Raw genomic sequence first — 16,552 nt, forward strand, 5'->3', positions numbered from 1 at the left:
TTTGTGATGTTAGAAACCATCAGTGACCACTACCTAAATTCATTCATTCTTCAGTGGTTGTAAAATGCTGGTGGTCTAATACCATCAGTCCTTTCTCATTTATGAGCTAGAAGTCTTTTCCAGTTCAAGACTTCCCTCCATCTACTATTTGGTTACCATCTGGTACAGTTTGTCTACAGAGACAGGATAAATTTCCTGTAATTTTCCAGTTTCAAAAAAAAATGAGTTGATTCCCTACCCACCTCCGATAGTGACTAATTGTTTTTGTAAGTATCATTCTGATCTCATGAACTTGAACATATTTGATGTGTTTTAATCCATTGCTGTTTTTGCCCTTATTAATGCTCAAATTAGCCCATCTTTGGCCAGCAAGAACCTCTTCAGGTTGGTTCCTGAATCCTTTGACATGGCCCCGGGAGTCTGTGCTGGCTTCCTTGGTTTCCGGCGTGGCGTGGGAGGGTTTTTGGTGCGTGAGCACATCTATTTAGACAGTCTCCCTCCTGCTCAGCATCCTGGCTGACAGCAGAGCAGCTGAGGGGTGAGAAGGCTGGCTTGGGGCCCACCCTGTGCCAAGTGCAGGGGCGGTGAAGCAGGAGGGGAAATGGAGGCCCTTGGGGATCCCAGACTCTGGATCTCCGGGCCCTGGAGCCTCATTAGGAGCTTCTTGAGCCACAGAGGGCTCAGAGCCAAGCCTCGAGTTTGACTAATGATCCTCCCGAGGTCCTAACAGCCTGCGAGGGCTGCCCTTCCTCCCAGCGATGGAGTCTAGAGCATTCAGAACAGGGCAGGAGCAGAAGGAGGGGGTGAAGGTGGTGGGCCAGGCCCGTGTTCTCAGCTTAGGACTCCCTGTCACTCTGTGCGCTTGGGCAGATCTTGTTTCTTTCTGGACCTCAGTCTTCCCATTTGTACAGTGGGAATGGTAACCCTCACCTTGTATGGAACTGCTTTTTTTTTTTTTTTTTTTTGAGTCAGAGTCTTGCTCTGTTGCCCAGCTCACTGCAACCTCCGCCTCCCGGGTTCAAGTGATTCTCATGACTCAGCCTCCTGAATGGCTGGGATTACAGACACACACCACCACGCCCAGCTAAGTTTTGTATTCTTTTTTAGTAGAGACAGAGTTTTACCATGTTGGCCAGGCTGGTATCAAACTGGCCTCAAGTGATCCACCTGCCTTGGCCTCCCATGAGACCTGTTTTTGATACAGCTCTCTGTCCTGAAAGCAAAGTGGGGAGAGAGTGCCAGGAGTCAGGGCGTTTTTACTTAGAAAGGGCACAGAGTTGACAGAAAAGTGGGGGTGAGGAGGTGGGGGAAAGGAACAGCCAGTGTTGAGCCCTTGCTGGGTTCCAGACAGTGGCCAGGTTGGGAAGTCCTGGGTTTGAACCCTGCCTCCCTCACTTGCGCCTGTGGGCAGCCTTCTGCCAGCACCTTCCAGTAGTATTGCCTCAAAACCCTGTCCTGAGGCTCAGGGGTGCTAGTGTGAGCAGCCTGGCCCTGTGCCTGGCACCCAGCAGGGCTCCATTAGGGCAGTAGTACCTCTCGCTGCAGTTAGCTGCAGTTAGCATTTTCATTTTCTTGGTCTCACATGTCCCATTAAGGAGCATTTCCCTTTGCCAACATCCCTGTTGATGATAAGAGTTTTGTTTGTTGATGCAAACAAAAGTGTCCTTAATGAGCATGCAGTGGGGAGCAGCTTTTGGCTGAAGTCTGTACACTCAGGTGAGTGCCGGCCTCCTGGTGTGCCTCTGGTTCCTCCGCCTGGTTGCCCCCCATACCTGGAGTGGTTTTCTTCTAGAAGGAGCTGCTTATGGTCCCGATGGGGCTCAGCTCCACTTGGTCCCATGCCCAGCAGGGCCAGGGGTCATTCACCCTGACTTGACAGGGTGATGGGTTTTCCCTTCTCTGCCCAGATTGTGGCTATTGTCCTCATCTGCTTGGGGGACGCCTGAGCAGCTCTGCGGATGCTGCTGAGTAGGGTCTGGCACTCCCTTCTCGTATAGCCCTGCCTGCACCCTGTGTAGCCTCAGCACTTTGCCTGGGTGCCTCCTTCTCTCCCCAGACTGGGAGCCTCTTGAGGGAAGGGACCATGTGATTCACCTGGTTGTCAGTGTCCAGCTTGGGGCTGGTTGCAGAGTGGTCCACAGTGCCAAGGAGCTCATTTTTCAGAGGCAGACAGATCTGGATTTGAATCCTGGCTTCAAACCAAGGTTGGTTTGCCTCCAAAGCATGTGTGTATTTTCTAGCTGTGTGACCCTGGACGAGTTACATGCCCTCTCTGGTTCACAGTATTGTCATCTGTGAAGTAGGGCTGGATAATAGTCATCTACTCAGAGGTTATTGTGATAATTAAATGGAGATAAGTCATGGTAGTCACAGGCATTTCCCAGATGCTTCATAAGTAATAAAATCAATGTCTCAGTGTCCCCAGTCAATGTCTCTGAATTCATTCATTCAGTCAATGCATGTTTACTAAACATATTCTCCAGGCCAGGCCCTGGGCTAGGTGCTGGGTGCATAGCAGTGACCGAGACCTATATGGCCCTGCCCCCAGAGAACTGACATTCCAGTGATAACATCAGAGCTCAAAGTCACACAGTTACTTAATTATAACTTGGTAAAGGTAAGTATCTCAGATGAGAGCTGCCAAGGGCCATGAGACTGAGATAGGGGTCCTGGCCTAATCTGAATAGTCAGGGAGGGCTTCCTGGAGAAAGAGGATGGACACTAAAGGACAAATGGAAGTCTACTGGGTAATGAGGAGGAGGAAGAACCTGGAGCAGGGAGCAGAGGTGGGGGCTGCTGTGGGGGAGGCAGAGAAATGAGGCTGGGGGAGTGCATTGAGAGTTTGGGTCTTATTTTCTAGGGAAGTGACAGGACTGGGTTGGTCTACGTGGGGCGAGAGTAGATGTAGCTGCGGACACTGCTACAGTTGTCCCTGGGCGAGGAGATGGGGGATTGGGCCAGGGTGGTGCCAGTAGGGTGGAGAGGAGGAGATGGATTTCAGAAGAATGGAGGTGCTCAGATTGGGCTGATTGGATGGAGGGAGGGAAAGCGAAGCAGCCAGTGGGGCTGCCAGCCTTGGGGTGGGCTGGATGGGTGGATGGTGGCGCTGGTCACTAGGCAGGAGCTGGTGGTAGATGTGGACAGAAGTCTCGGGGAAGGTTGCAGGGAGGCATGAGAAAGAGGGAAGCTCACACACTCTGAGAACAACACAGCTGGAAGGAGGCCGAGGGAGCCTCCAAGCCCCGCGGAGATGGGAACCTGAGCCTGGAGATGGGGAGGATTCACCCGGGTCTCACGCAGGCTTGTGGCAGAGTTGGAACCCGAACCCAGTATTCCTTTCCATTCCGATTCGCTGGAAGTATGCGCCCCCGTTTCCTCAGGAAGCCAGACATCCCCTCACTGTGTCCCCCCATCCTATCTCCCCTCCCTCCACCCAGGTCATCCCAGACTGGAAGGAGCAGGAATGGGACCCTGAAAAGCCCAACGCCTACGCGGGCATCTTCCACTTCCACTTCTGGCGCTTCGGGGAATGGGTGGACGTGGTCATCGATGACCGGCTGCCCACAGTCAACAACCAGCTCATTTACTGCCACTCCAACTCCCGCAATGAGTTCTGGTGCGCCCTGGTGGAGAAGGCCTATGCCAAGTAGGTGCCAGCAGCCGGCAGGTGGGTGGGAGGCCCAGGTGGGGGTGGCACCGGATGGGCTCCTCGTGGTGTTCTATTAGCCAGGGCGTTAGGCACAGAGAGGTGAGGGGCTGGTGCAGGCATGTGGCAGGCTCAACCGCCAGGCCTGAGGGCATAGTCAGCTGAGCCTGCGCTGGGTGGGGTGAAGGCCTGGGCCCTGTAAGGAGAGGGATGTTGGTTACTCCCATTTTAGGGGAGAAGACTGAGGCCTAGGCAACATCCTGTAGGTAGCTGGGGACAGAGGCAGCACTCACATTTAGGACCATTCTCGAAGGTTCATGCTGCCATGCCCTGCCTGTGTCCTTGGTTGGGGAAGTGGTAACTGAGCTGGGCCCTGGTTGTGCAGGGTGGGCCGCGTGCCTGCCTTCCCCGCCTGCTGGGCCTCCCTCTTGTCCACCGTCCGCCTCTGCCTGGCTGACTGTCCATTGTGTCTTTGCTGACCCCTCCTTCTGCTCCATGCCTTCTGCTTCTGTGTCCCCAGTGCCCAGCACAGAGCCCAGTATAGAATGGGCACAAGCAAAGTTTTGCTGAGCTGTGGGGGGCCCTGGGGAAGAGTGACTCACCCAGGCCGTTGCAGGGCAGGGGTAGGGCCAGGCCAGGACGGAGGAGGGAGGAGGGAGGAGGGAGGAGGGAGGAGGGGCAGTGGGGTCCAAGGCCAGCCTCGCCACCTCTAGGGGAGCCACTCCCTGGTTCCTCCTGCTAGGCCCATTTGTCAATCTTGCTGAAAAATGTGTGCGTAGGGGCAGGAGCAAGGAGGGAGAGAGATAGAAAACAAGAGAAAGGGGGAAAGAGGAAAAGGAAAGACAAAAACTCCCAACATCGAAAACACATTGGCAGGTTCCACTTTCAATCCTAAGAAAGGAAAGCCAGCCCCCTGGTGGCCACTGAGTCTCTACCACCTGGATGCAGGCCTGTCTTCCCCACTCCACAGGAGCCGACCCAGTGGCCTTGGTTGTTTTTTGTTTTTTGAAAAAAACACAGTTTCATTGTGGTAAAATAGACAAAACATAATGCTTCTCATTTTAACCATGTGGAAACATACAATTCAGTGGCATTCATTATGATCCCAGTGCTATGGGCCATCACCACTATCTATCCCCAGAACCTTCTCATCATTCCCAGCAGGAGCTCTATACCCATCCGACAGTAACTCCTTCCCCTCCCCCGACCATTGTTGGCACTTTAGAAAAGAGTTGCTTTTTTTTTTTTTTTTTTTTTTTTTGGACAGCTGATTTTTTAAGATTGAGCCACTAAGGCTTAGGGGAATTTAAGCCTTATATGTTGGCCTGAGTGTTAAGAACTGGGTTCTAGTGTTGGCTCCGCCGTGGCCTGCTGGGTGACTGTAACAGGTTGTTTGACCCCTCTGAGTTTCAAAAACCTCCCCTATGAGGTAAAGGATGCAGCCTGGCTGGGGAGCATGAGCTGGGAAGTCTTTCCACATTGCTTCCCAGGCTGGCAGGCTGTTACCAGGCCCTGGATGGAGGCAACACAGCAGACGCACTGGTGGACTTCACGGGTGGTGTTTCTGAGCCCATCGACCTGACCGAGGGTGACTTTGCCAACGATGAGACTAAGAGGAACCAGCTCTTTGAGCGCATGTTAAAGGTGCACAGCCGGGGCGGCCTCATCAGTGCCTCCATCAAGGTGAGAACACAGCAGGCCCCAGAGGCAGCCCCTCCCCTTCACCCTCGCTGACTGAGATGGGAGACAACTGTGACATCCCACGCTCAGGTCAGCTCCTACGTATTCAGACCCTCAGCCTCATGGAGGAGGGGAGAAGTTAGAAGGTGCAACCCCCTGCCCAGACCCTCTAGGCTGTGAAAAGCCTTTCCCACACTGGTCAACCAAAACTTCTTTTCTGATCCTTTTGGGTTATGAACGTCTGTGCACCTGAGGGTAGTCCTGATTTCGTTAATTGCTCATGTTTTGGATGAGAAAGCTGAGGCCCAGTGAAAGCAAAGTTCGAACCCAAGTTTAGCAGACCTTGTGGTGTGCTGGTAAACTGCCTCTGCAGCAAAGTAAAAAGTCCTGGTTTGCAGCGTTTGCTGATTACTGTGGTGTAAATACTCTCACCAGGGCTGATTTCCAGCTACCTACATTTAACAACCAGCTGTTAACAATATTCCTGGCCAGGCGTGGTGGCACGTGCCTGTAATCCCAGCTACTCGGGAGGCTGAGGCACGAGAATCGCTTGAACCCTGGAGGCAGAGGTTGTGGTGAGCCAAGATTGCACTGTTGCACTCCAACCTGGGCAACAAGAGCAAAACTTCATCCAAAAAAAACCAAAAAACAAAATAATGTTCGTGAATATTTAACAATTCTTGGAATATTTAACAATTTAAATATTCCTGAATATTTAACAACAGCCGAGCCAGTGCATGTGGGCCCCAGCATTCCCCTGGGCTGACCCACTATGGGCACCTTCCTTTACTGAGACTGCTGCCCGTGGGAGTTTTAAAGGTCTGTGAACACAGCACTGCCCCATGACTGCAATTCCCATCCCGTCCTGTAGGTCCCGTGCAGCCTCCTGGCCCTCCAGCACCTGAGTCCCTGGTCTGGGTTCCAGTGTGGCCCTGCCTCTCTGAGCAACTGTGTCCTTCCACAGGCAGTGACAGCAGCTGACATGGAGGCCCGCCTGGCATGCGGCCTGGTAAAGGGCCACGCATACGCCGTCACTGATGTGCGCAAGGTGCGCCTGGGCCACGGCCTACTGGCCTTCTTCAAGTCAGAGAAGTTGGACATGATCCGCCTGCGCAACCCCTGGGGCGAGCGGGAGTGGAACGGGCCTTGGAGTGACACGTGAGGCCTGGGGATGGGGGTGCAGACACAGGGCATGAGGGCTTGGACAAGGACGGGTGGGCTTCTTGGAGGAGGTGGCACCGGGGCTGGGCCTTGAAGGATCTGGGGGAGAGTGACACTAGGAACGAAGAAGGGAGAATTACTTTGGAGTCGGTGTATGGGGTGATGGATTGAGCACAAGAAAGGCCTGGGGCTGGAGGCCGTCAGGGGTGTAGAGACCAGCTTGGTGAGTGGGTGAGGGAGGGGAGCAGGGAGGGAGGCCACAGCCCTGAGCAAATGGGGGACTCCTCTGTGCTTGGCTCATGGCCCTGATGAGGCCAAGATGGGAGTGGAGCCCAGGTGCTAAGTGAAGGAGCCCTCTTCACTGGGGGTCGCACCCCCCTTCCCCCCAGTCTGCAGCTTTGCTTTCAGACCTCCCAGCCCCTGTCATGGTGGCAGCTCACGGTCCCTTGTGGGAGGAGGCTGGCAGGGCTTCCTAGAGAGAGGCTGGGCATGGCCTCAGTGCCCCTGGCCACACCGTGCCGCTGGAGGCCTGGTGCAAGACTGCCCCTTGTGCCTCCTCGCCTTTGCCAGAGAGATTCTGGTGGGCCTGCCTCTTAGACAGCTCCCTTTCTCCTCCCCGGCCCTCACACCCCAGCTCGGAGGAGTGGCAGAAAGTGAGCAAGAGTGAGCGGGAGAAGATGGGTGTGACCGTGCAGGACGACGGTGAGTTCTGGTGAGTGTGTGTGTGCCCTGGGCGTCCGGGGCTGAGGGGGCTTCCCATGGGCCTGGCGGGGAGCACCAGGTGGGGAGTCAGGAGCCAGGCCTCTCCTGCATGCCCCATCATCAACTTGCTGTGTGGCCTTGGACAAGTCACACCATCTCAGAGCCTATTTCCTCCTCTGTAAAATTAGTTGGGCAGTACCAGGCCCTTTCATCCCCACAGTCCCCTCTGCCGAACTGAGGGGTCCTGGAGCCACTGTGGCACCCAGACCGAGCCTTTGGCATGCAGGTCAGGGAGCTGTCTAAGAGGTGGGCCCACCAGGATCTCCCCGGCAAGGGTAAGGAGGCATGAAGTGCAGTCCAGCACCAGCAGTATGGTGTGGCCAGGGGCACTGGGGCTATGCCCAGCCCCTCTCCAGGAAGCCCTGCCTGCAGCCTGCCTCCAGGGGCCCTCTGGCAGCCTGATTTCTGAAATTAGGTAGCAGAGGCTCCCAGAGGAGCTAGCTTCTAAGCTGAGACTTGAGGTACAGAGTAGCCCTTGGTGGGCAAGGAAGGGGACGTGGCTCAGAGGTGAGAGAACACAGCTGGGTTTGAGAAGGGAGCTAAGCAGGTACATGTGTGAGCTGGGAAGATGACAGCAGCTCAGCTTAAAGAGCCCAGTAATTGGCCGGGTACAGTGGCTCGTGTCTATAATCCCATCACTTTGGGAGGTCAAGGTACAAGGATTGCTTGAGTCCAGGAGTTTGAGACCAGCCTGGGCAGCATAGTGGGACTCCATCTCTACAAAAATGAAAAATTAGCTGGGTGTGATGATGTACCCCTGTAGTCCCAGCTACTCCGGAGGCTGAGGTGGGAGGATTGCTTGAGCCCAGGAGGCTGAGGTTATAGCGAGCCATGATCGCACCACTGCACTCCATCCTGGGCTAAAGAGCAAGACCCTGTTTCAAAAACAAAAAGAAAAACCCCAGTAGTAATAAGGGTTCATCCTGCATTCATTCAGCCTGCATGAGTCCTGAACGTGGGCCAGGCTCAGTGTCACCCTTCAGCAGAACCTGATATGGAAACTCAGCCCCTTCCTGGAGGGGTACAGGCATCCTGTGTGTGCTGGATTCTGTCAGGGCCCCCAGGCAGACTGGGGGCAGATGGCAGTGGTCGTGGCACCCAATGATGAGCCCTTCTGCGGGTGTCAGGTCAGCTGCTGCAGGAGGCCACCCAGGCCACTTTGCCAGTCTTGCTCAGGAGTCAGCAGATAAAAACACGGCAGAACTCCTTGTCTTTAGAAAGAGTTTCTTCCGAAGGCCTTTCTGTTACATGTTCACAGTTAATTCACTACCCCCTGCCCCCACCAGCCCCCTGGAGGCGTTCACAGTGTGCAGTGACCATAGCAACACCCTGGCCACTGCAGCACGCTCACCATGGGGTTCCCACCATCCACTTACTAAGGCCTCACAACAGCCATGGAAGATCCTGGATGCAGATGTGCTTTATAAACTGTAGAGGGCAGCAGACAGTAGTTATTAACACCATTCACAACAGTAACAGCCAGCATTTGCCAGTGTGTGCTCTGTCAGCCGAAAGTTGCACTGCCTGCTTTGATTGCATTACCTAATTCCTTCGCTAGCTCTGAGATGGGCACCTGCTGTTAGATTCAGCCCCATTTTATAGGTGAGGAAACAGGTCAAAAGAGAGGTTAAGGGTCCGTGCAATGCCATGCCCGTGCCCTTGTGTGGGCTTAGCTCCCCTCTCAAAGCCAGCTGTGTTCTCTCACCTCTGGGCCATATGGACATATTAGGTGGTTGGGCTGGGGGGCCAAGAGCCTGTGGAGGTATGGGGGAGGTACCCTGCTCAGCCCCTCCCCACATCCAGGATGACCTTCGAGGACGTGTGCCGGTACTTCACGGACATCATCAAGTGCCGTGTGATCAACACATCCCACCTGAGCATCCACAAGACGTGGGAGGAGGCCCGGCTGCATGGCGCCTGGACGCTGCATGAGGACCCGCGACAGAACCGCAGTGGCGGCTGCATCAACCACAAGGACACCTTCTTCCAGAACCCACAGGTGGGCGTTCTCAGGGACCCCCACCCTGCCCTGTAGCAGCTGCAGGGTGTCTTGCCACTGTCTTGCCAGGGACTCCTGCACGACCTTGGGTAATCCCTGTCCCTCCTTGGGCCTCAGCAAACCTGTCTGTACAGTGGGGGTTAGATGGGCACATCGGTCCCATCTAGGGGTCATGAAGCCCCCAGCCTCACAATCTAACCTGCAGATGGTAAAAATGAGGAAACTGCGGCTCTGAGGGACATTTGGGTGTGTTGTCCTGAGCTACAGGGACACTTAGAGGCTGAGCCGGGGACTCAGCCCCTTGTTTCCACAACAGCACAATTCTGTCCCTTCCTGGGAACTTGGCTGGGCTGGGCTTCCCCACGGGGCCTCTCCCCACAGCCTCCTCAGTCTGACCCGTGGCACTGCTTAGCCCTGGTGCTTGGTGTGCCTCTGTTGAGCACCACCTGTGTGCCAGGCTCTGTGTAGAGTGGCCACCCTGGCATTGAGTTTCCCCAGCCTTCATGCAGAGTAGCCATTGCAGGCATTGGTAGGCCCACCTCACAGCAGAGGGACCAAGGCACAGAGAGGTGCTGTGACTGATCCAGGCTCTGGAGTCTGAGCTTCTGGGAGGCAGCCAGCCCATGCCTGGTGTGGTCTCATTGCAGTGTCTCTCTCTCCTTGGCCACACCTGCAGTATATCTTCGACGTCAAGAAGCTAGAAGATGAAGTCCTGATCTGCATCCAGCAGCGGCCAAAGCGGTCTACGCGCCGGGAGGGCAAGGGTGAGAACCTGGCCATTGGCTTTGACATCTACAAGGTGAGGCCAGCCGGGTCCCCTATCGTGGGTGGGGAGAGGGAGGGAGCTGGAGTTTGGACTGCCCACACCTGGGGAAGAACGCTCTAGAACACCTTGGTCACTGCCACCGCCCTGGCTGCCGTGGCAGACATTGTGAGGATGCCGTGGCATGGGCCCCACTTGAATATTCACAGAGGGCCCAGCCTGCCCATCCTTGGCTTCTATGGGAGCTCTCAGCCTGATTTCTTTCTGCCTAAGACCCACAGGCCTGGGATGTTTGGTGGATGAGGAAGGGGAAGATTGCTGGTGGTTGGGGCCGGGCCCTGGGAGGCCCTGGGCATCTACTGGGCCCCCACTGCTCCTCCCTCAGGGCTCAGGGCCCCTCGCAGCCCCTCAGCCTTCCTGCATTGGAGGCCTTGCTGGGCACCAGGAGGAGGCATCCTTGAGCACAGCCAGGTGGGGTCACCCATGGCCGCACCCCCTGGCCTGGAACCTGAGGCCTTCCACGTGTTGTGATGCCCAGTGTGTGGTGACAATCAGCATGGCGGGACCCCATGTGCCTGTCAGACCTTGAGAACAGAATGAAGCCACCGGGCCCTGCAGAGGCTGGGTCCATGCTGAGTCCTTGGCATCTGATGTGCCTGGCCACGCCGTGGCATTTTGTTTATACTCTTGTGCTGGTACATTCATTGCATGCTAGTGTCTTGTGACATATTGTTGTGACTTTGCCGTGTGATAATCTTCACTAATGTGACCAGAACACTTGTTTCAGGATTGTCAGGCAGGTCCTGGCAGCTGGTGATGGCATTTCGTGGACATGTGCTGTGACCTCTGCAGATCCTGATACTTGGTTGTGCTGTTAGAGTCAGAAACCCCACTGACATTGTTACCGGGGGATTCCTATTGCCCTCTATTTTTTTTTGTTTTGTTTTGTTTTAAGAGACAAGGTCTTTCTCTGTCACCCAGGCCAGAGTGCAGTGGTGCTATCATAGCTCATTACAGTCTCAAACTCCTGGACTCAAATGATCCTCCCACCTCAGTCTCCCTAGTAGTTGGGACTATAGGTGAACACCACCATGCCTGGCTAATTTTTAAGTTTTTTGTAGAGCTGGGGTCTCGCTTTGTTGCCCATGCTGACCTTGAACGTCCAGCTTCAAGTGCTTCTCCCACCTTGGCCTCCCAAAGCGCTGGGATTACAGGCATGAGCCACTGCGCCCAGCCTCCTTTAATGTTTTTTATTGAGATGTAATTCACAGAGCATGCAATTCGGCCATGTAAAGTATACGATCTAATGACTTTTGTGTGATCACAGTTTGTGCAACCATCACCACAATCAACTGTAGAACATTTTCATCTCCCCAAAAGAAACCCACTCCCTTTAACCACCACCACCCACTCCCATTGACTTCTTCCCTTCAGCCCTGGGCAAACACGAATCCACTTCTGTCACTATAGATTTGCCTGTTCCGGACATTTCATATAAAGGGATTCCATCCTCCCTTCCATGGTGGTGAGGGGGAGACGGGGTGGGCCAGGGTGTTGTAGGATGTGTCTCCGCGTGGCCCAGCCCCTCCCGCCTCCTGCAGGTGGAGGAGAACCGCCAGTACCGCATGCACAGCCTGCAGCACAAGGCCGCCAGCTCCATCTACATCAACTCACGCAGCGTATTCCTGCGCACCGACCAGCCCGAGGGCCGCTATGTCATCATCCCCACCACCTTCGAGCCAGGCCACACTGGCGAGTTCCTGCTCCGAGTCTTCACTGATGTGCCCTCCAACTGCCGGTACTTGGGGGCTGGCTTGAGGCCAGTGTGGGTGGGGGTGGCGTCCACACTGGGCCAACCAGGAACCTGCAGCCTCAGAGATGCTCAGTGTCTCTGGGCCTCCAGCCACTCTGGGCTGATACCAGTGCCCATCTCCTTCCCTTCTCTTCCCTTGTTCCCCTGTCCCAGCATCCCTGGCCATGAGTAGGAACAGCTTCTTATATGTGCACTGCACTCTACAGTTGATAAAGAAGCTTTCACTCATCTCATTTGATCTTCCTGCATCCCCGAGTGGGAGGCCTGACTCCCGCACTTTACCAATGAGATTCAGGGGCCGAGGTTAGAAGGGTTGTCCGAGGTCATGCAGCCAGCAGTGGAGTTGGGCTGGGCCACCCAGCCTGCCTGGTTCCAGGGTTGGGTCTTGTCTCCACAATTTCCTGTCCCATGGGGGTGGCTCTGGGCTCCAGTGGACTGCTGAAGCTCTCTCTGTCCCTGCTGGGGCATAGACCCTGTGCGTCCCGCACTGCCCTCCACTGTGATATACAGCCCAGGCTCGGTGTCCCCTGAAGGACAGGTGAGCTCTGCCCACATGCCAGACCCGGGAGGCAGCTTGTGGCATGTGGAGTCAGACGGCTCAGGGTCCTGCCGGCCCAGGCTCCCCAGCTTTCCAGCTGTTTGGGCAAGCCCTTCACCTGGGTGAGCCTGCTGCTTCCTCAGCTGTGACATGGGCATGATAATAGCCTTTGCGGGGCTTTGCGGGGATTAGGAATCACCCATAACGCCAGCAGAGGGCTTGGCACACAGCAGGTGCTCAGTAAGGTGCCTTTCCCCTGGGGAAGGATGGGGTACCCTTGATAGGGATAGAGAAGGCAGGAAGCCCATAGGGCTTGGAGCTGGGGACTGCCCATGGGGATTTGCCCAGGGCTAAATGAAATCAAGTTTGGGCTGAATACTGCTTCTCTTCCCTCCCCACTTCCTGAACCCCCTCTTCACCCCTGTCTTCCTGGCCCTTCTCCATCACTCCCCGCTCCCCTGCCGCCCCATATCAGGGAGCTGCGCCTGGATGAGCCCCCACACACCTGCTGGAGCTCCCTCTGTGGCTACCCCCAGGTACATGTCCTGGGGGCTGCTGGCCTCAAGGACTCCCCAACAGGTGAGCTCTCCCAGGGAGAGTCCCCCGGCCCTCCTGCCAGTTGCCCCATGGCCTCTCTCTGCCAGCACGGATACCAGCCTCAGAGCTCTCCTGCTCTCAGAGGCACTGCAGGCCTGGCCATTTCTGGGGTGATGCCTGATGCTGGGCACATAGAGAGGAAAAGGTTTACCTTCTGCTCTCAGGAGGCTTCCAGCTGGGAGGGAGGCCTTAGGGAAGGCTTCCTGGAGGGAGTGGCCTTTTTCCAGGCTGAGAAGGTATTAAGATACAAAGCCTGATGAAAGGGGGTAAGGGAGAAAGGTGCTCTGGGCAGAGGGAGCAGTGTGGGTAAAGCTCTGGAGGCTGGAGATGGCCAGTGTGCCCCTGCTGGCTGGCCTGTCTCTGGAAACGAAGGGGCCCTGAGGTGGGTCAGGCTCCAGTCTCTCCATCTGAATAACTGAGCCAGGCGGGCATCTCACCTGCAGATATCTGTGGCCCTGCTGCAGCCCCCGCCCCCACCCTCACCCCATCTCCCACTCCCTCTCCCTAGGGGCTAACTCTTACGTGATCATCAAGTGTGAGGGGGACAAAGTCCGCTCGGCTGTGCAGAAGGGCACCTCCACACCGGAGTACAATGTGAAAGGCATCTTCTACCGCAAGAAGCTGAGCCAGCCCGTCACTGTACAGGTGAGCTCCCCGGTCCGGAGGCCACCTCCTGGGCTCCCAGCCTGAGGCTTCCCCACTCAGAGGGACAAGCCCAGGTGGAAGACCCTCTGACGGGGACCCAGGCATGCTGGGCTCTAGCTGTCTGTCTATCCCTGACCCCTGGTGTGGCTTTGGGAGCTCTCTTGCCACTCCAAGGTCCCTCTGTAGGTGGGTGAATTGGATTAGTTGGTGTGGTCCTGAGACCCAGCAGGGTCCGTCTCCTGGCTGGGGACAGCAGTCATCTCTGCTGACCTCACCCTCAGCTTTGGGAACTATCCCTCCCATTTCCCTGTGGGGGGCCCACCTGGAAAGTGGCACTGAGCCGCTGTGTGGTGGGTGTGGCTGTTTCCCAAGAGCCTTGGGCAGGGGATAGAAAGCCAGTGTCCTCCCCACGGCTTCCTTCTCCTCTCAGGCTGATGTGGCCTGGGGATGATGATTCTGAACTCAATAGTAGGGAGCTCTGTGGTCCCCAGGCCTTGATCAGCATCTCTCTCAGTGAGACAGCATCTGTAAACAAACATTTGGGTCCCCCTGGGGGAGCCACTGTGGCTTATCCAAGTTTTCTTAACACTGAGTCCCACTGGATCAAATCACAGACCTGTATGTCTCTATGTCTCTATGTCTCAGGGCTGGAAAGACCCCTAGGGGCAGCTGACTCAACCCTCATATTAAAGATGGGGAAACTAGGGCAGTGGGTGTATGGCTTGTCCAAGTTCACCCAAGATCAACAGTGGAGCTAATAACAGATTTCACTTTATGCATGGGAGGGAGCTTAGTTAACTGAGGAGCCTGAGGCTCTGGAAGGGGCACCACCTTGTCCATAGTTCATGGGGAGGCAGACAGCCCAGGGCCCCCGATTCTCAGCCAGGCTTGCACTTCAAGGCCCTGCCACCACCACCAGCACCCCCCATAGACCTATATTCCTGGTCTTGGAGGTAGCCCGCCCCTCCCATGATCCTCTGTCTCTTCCCAGGTCTGGAAGCACCGAGTGCTGAAGGATGAATTTCTGGGCCAGGTGCACCTAAAGGCTGAGCCGGATGACCTCCAGGCCCTGCATACCCTCCACCTCCGGGACCGAAATAGCCGGCAGCCCAGCAACCTGCCAGGCACTGTGGCCGTGCACATTCTCAGCAGCACCTCCCTCATGGCTGTCTGACACCTGCCCACCTACCTGGCTCCGACAGTTCCCACCACCATCTGCATGTCCCCACTGGGCCTGAGTCTAGCCTGGGAGCCAGGACACTGGGGTCCTTTTCCCACTCTTCCACTGACTTGCTGTGTGACCTTAGGAAGTCTCTGCCCCTCTCTCAGCCTCAGTGTCCTGAGGGCCCCAAAGCATTCCCTTCTCGTGGAGGAGTTTCCTTGCTGAGATTTCAAATAGTCCTCCCCACCTCAACTGTCACCACTGCTAAGGGACTCTATCCGTTGAACACATTTTCCTAAGGCCCTGCTGTCTGCCGAGGAGTGCCAAGAAGATGTCACTTGTTTACACACAAACTGCCACATCCCCAAGCTCCATTCTTGCCCCTCATGTCCTAGGCCCAACCCAGCCTCCCAGACCTCACTTTCCCCATCAACAATACCTGGTGTTCTCCCATCTTGAAAGGACTCTTGGCTCCTGCCGGGTTCCTGCTCAGGCTGGAATTGGGAAAATATGCAGGTGACATTTGTTCATTCTCTAATCCTGTCCTCTCACCCATCCATTTCCTCACTCAGTAGAGATTTGCCAAATGAATAAACAACACCTTCGAGGCCCCAGGTGAAGCGGGGCCCTCCTCCGGCCTCCACCTGGGGCCTCGCCTCTGTCCTCAGGTCGTCTCAGAGGCAGATACCTAGGGGAGCTGCTGCTGCCTGCTCATTCTAACTTCCGATTCCATTCCCAGCCCCTGGGTTAAGGTCCCTGGAGAAGTGGTGTCAGTGGGGGTGAGGAAGGGCGTCTTCCTGACTCCTGCCCAGTGCTGGAAGGAGCATGCCTGGGTTAGTGGGCCAGAGGCTAGGCAGCTGGGGGGCTTTGGGGACCAGAAGAGGAGACGTGCTCCCAGAGCCTCTCTGCTGTAAGACCCCAGCTTTTCCTGGAAGACGGGACTCTGGGGTGTGTGGTGCCAGGCCCACCAGAGTCAGGCCACCCACTGGGCTTGGCAGGAGATAGGGAGCCCCATCACCTGACCACAGCCCCCGACCAACATTCCCCCAAAATGCAGCCTAGGAGGCTGCAGTGCTCTTCTTCCTGCCTGGACCAAAATGTTCCTTTTAGTCCTCGATGTTTTATAGTCTTTTTGTTTTGAAAACCTCGATTTTAATCAGGGGTTTTAAAAGAAAATTGAAAGCCTGAACCTCCATTTTTCTTCTTGGCTCCGATTTTGCTGGTCCTCCGGAGAACTCTTCGTGAGCGCTGGCGCCGTGACCCATTTGGGATCTCTGTCGTGCCCTTCTCGGGCTTCTAGACCAGGTGTAGCAAATGAAAAAGTGCAGTTAATTCAAGAACAGGAATCCCTGTGTCCTTGCTGGGAATTCCTTTTGGGAACTTGACTTTTCGACTCCAGATCCTGCTGTCCGGATCAGTGTTCTGGCTGGCGGTGCTGGATTCTCTGACTTTGCCTCCTCACTCTGTGTCTGGCTCTGCTCCTGGGTCTTGGCCCTGGACCATATGAGGGGCCAGGAAATGAACGACAAGGAGGATAAGAGAGTTCTTTCTTGAAAGCCGGGACTTCCCCTCAAGAACCTGGGCCTGGGGCTGGGACTCTGCATGACTGGGAGCAAGTCACTTAAACCTCCTGTGCCTCGATTTCCCCCTTCTGCAAAGTGGGGCCAATGATTCTTGTGTGTCAGCACTCTTACTACCAAGTGCTGAGTAAGGGCAAAATAATACCCCTTTCTCTATGTATCTCTGTATGCACACACACTATATATATATGTTCATGTAATCACCA

The 16,552-nt window shown here is 55.5% G+C and overlaps 1 protein-coding gene across 2 annotated transcripts in view; it reads left to right on the forward strand.

Annotated features, from left to right (window-relative positions):
* The window catches only part of CAPN5 (calpain 5), a 56,719-nt gene extending 40,167 nt beyond the window's left edge, over window positions 1-16,552 (forward strand). For both annotated transcript variants that reach the window (XM_024255701.3, XM_063728211.1), the window contains 10 exons: window positions 3,438-3,646; window positions 5,137-5,329; window positions 6,291-6,484; window positions 7,122-7,199; window positions 9,053-9,248; window positions 9,925-10,047; window positions 11,613-11,809; window positions 12,838-12,941; window positions 13,468-13,604; window positions 14,596-16,552. In XM_024255701.3, coding sequence (XP_024111469.2) covers window positions 3,438-3,646; window positions 5,137-5,329; window positions 6,291-6,484; window positions 7,122-7,199; window positions 9,053-9,248; window positions 9,925-10,047; window positions 11,613-11,809; window positions 12,838-12,941; window positions 13,468-13,604; window positions 14,596-14,778 — 1,614 coding nt within the window. In that variant the 3' untranslated portion in view covers window positions 14,779-16,552. The remainder of the gene's footprint in view (window positions 1-3,437; window positions 3,647-5,136; window positions 5,330-6,290; window positions 6,485-7,121; window positions 7,200-9,052; window positions 9,249-9,924; window positions 10,048-11,612; window positions 11,810-12,837; window positions 12,942-13,467; window positions 13,605-14,595) is intronic.

The sequence above is a fragment of the Pongo abelii genome, chromosome 9 (genome assembly GCF_028885655.2).
Source record: "Pongo abelii isolate AG06213 chromosome 9, NHGRI_mPonAbe1-v2.0_pri, whole genome shotgun sequence".
NCBI lineage: Eukaryota > Metazoa > Chordata > Mammalia > Primates > Hominidae > Pongo > Pongo abelii.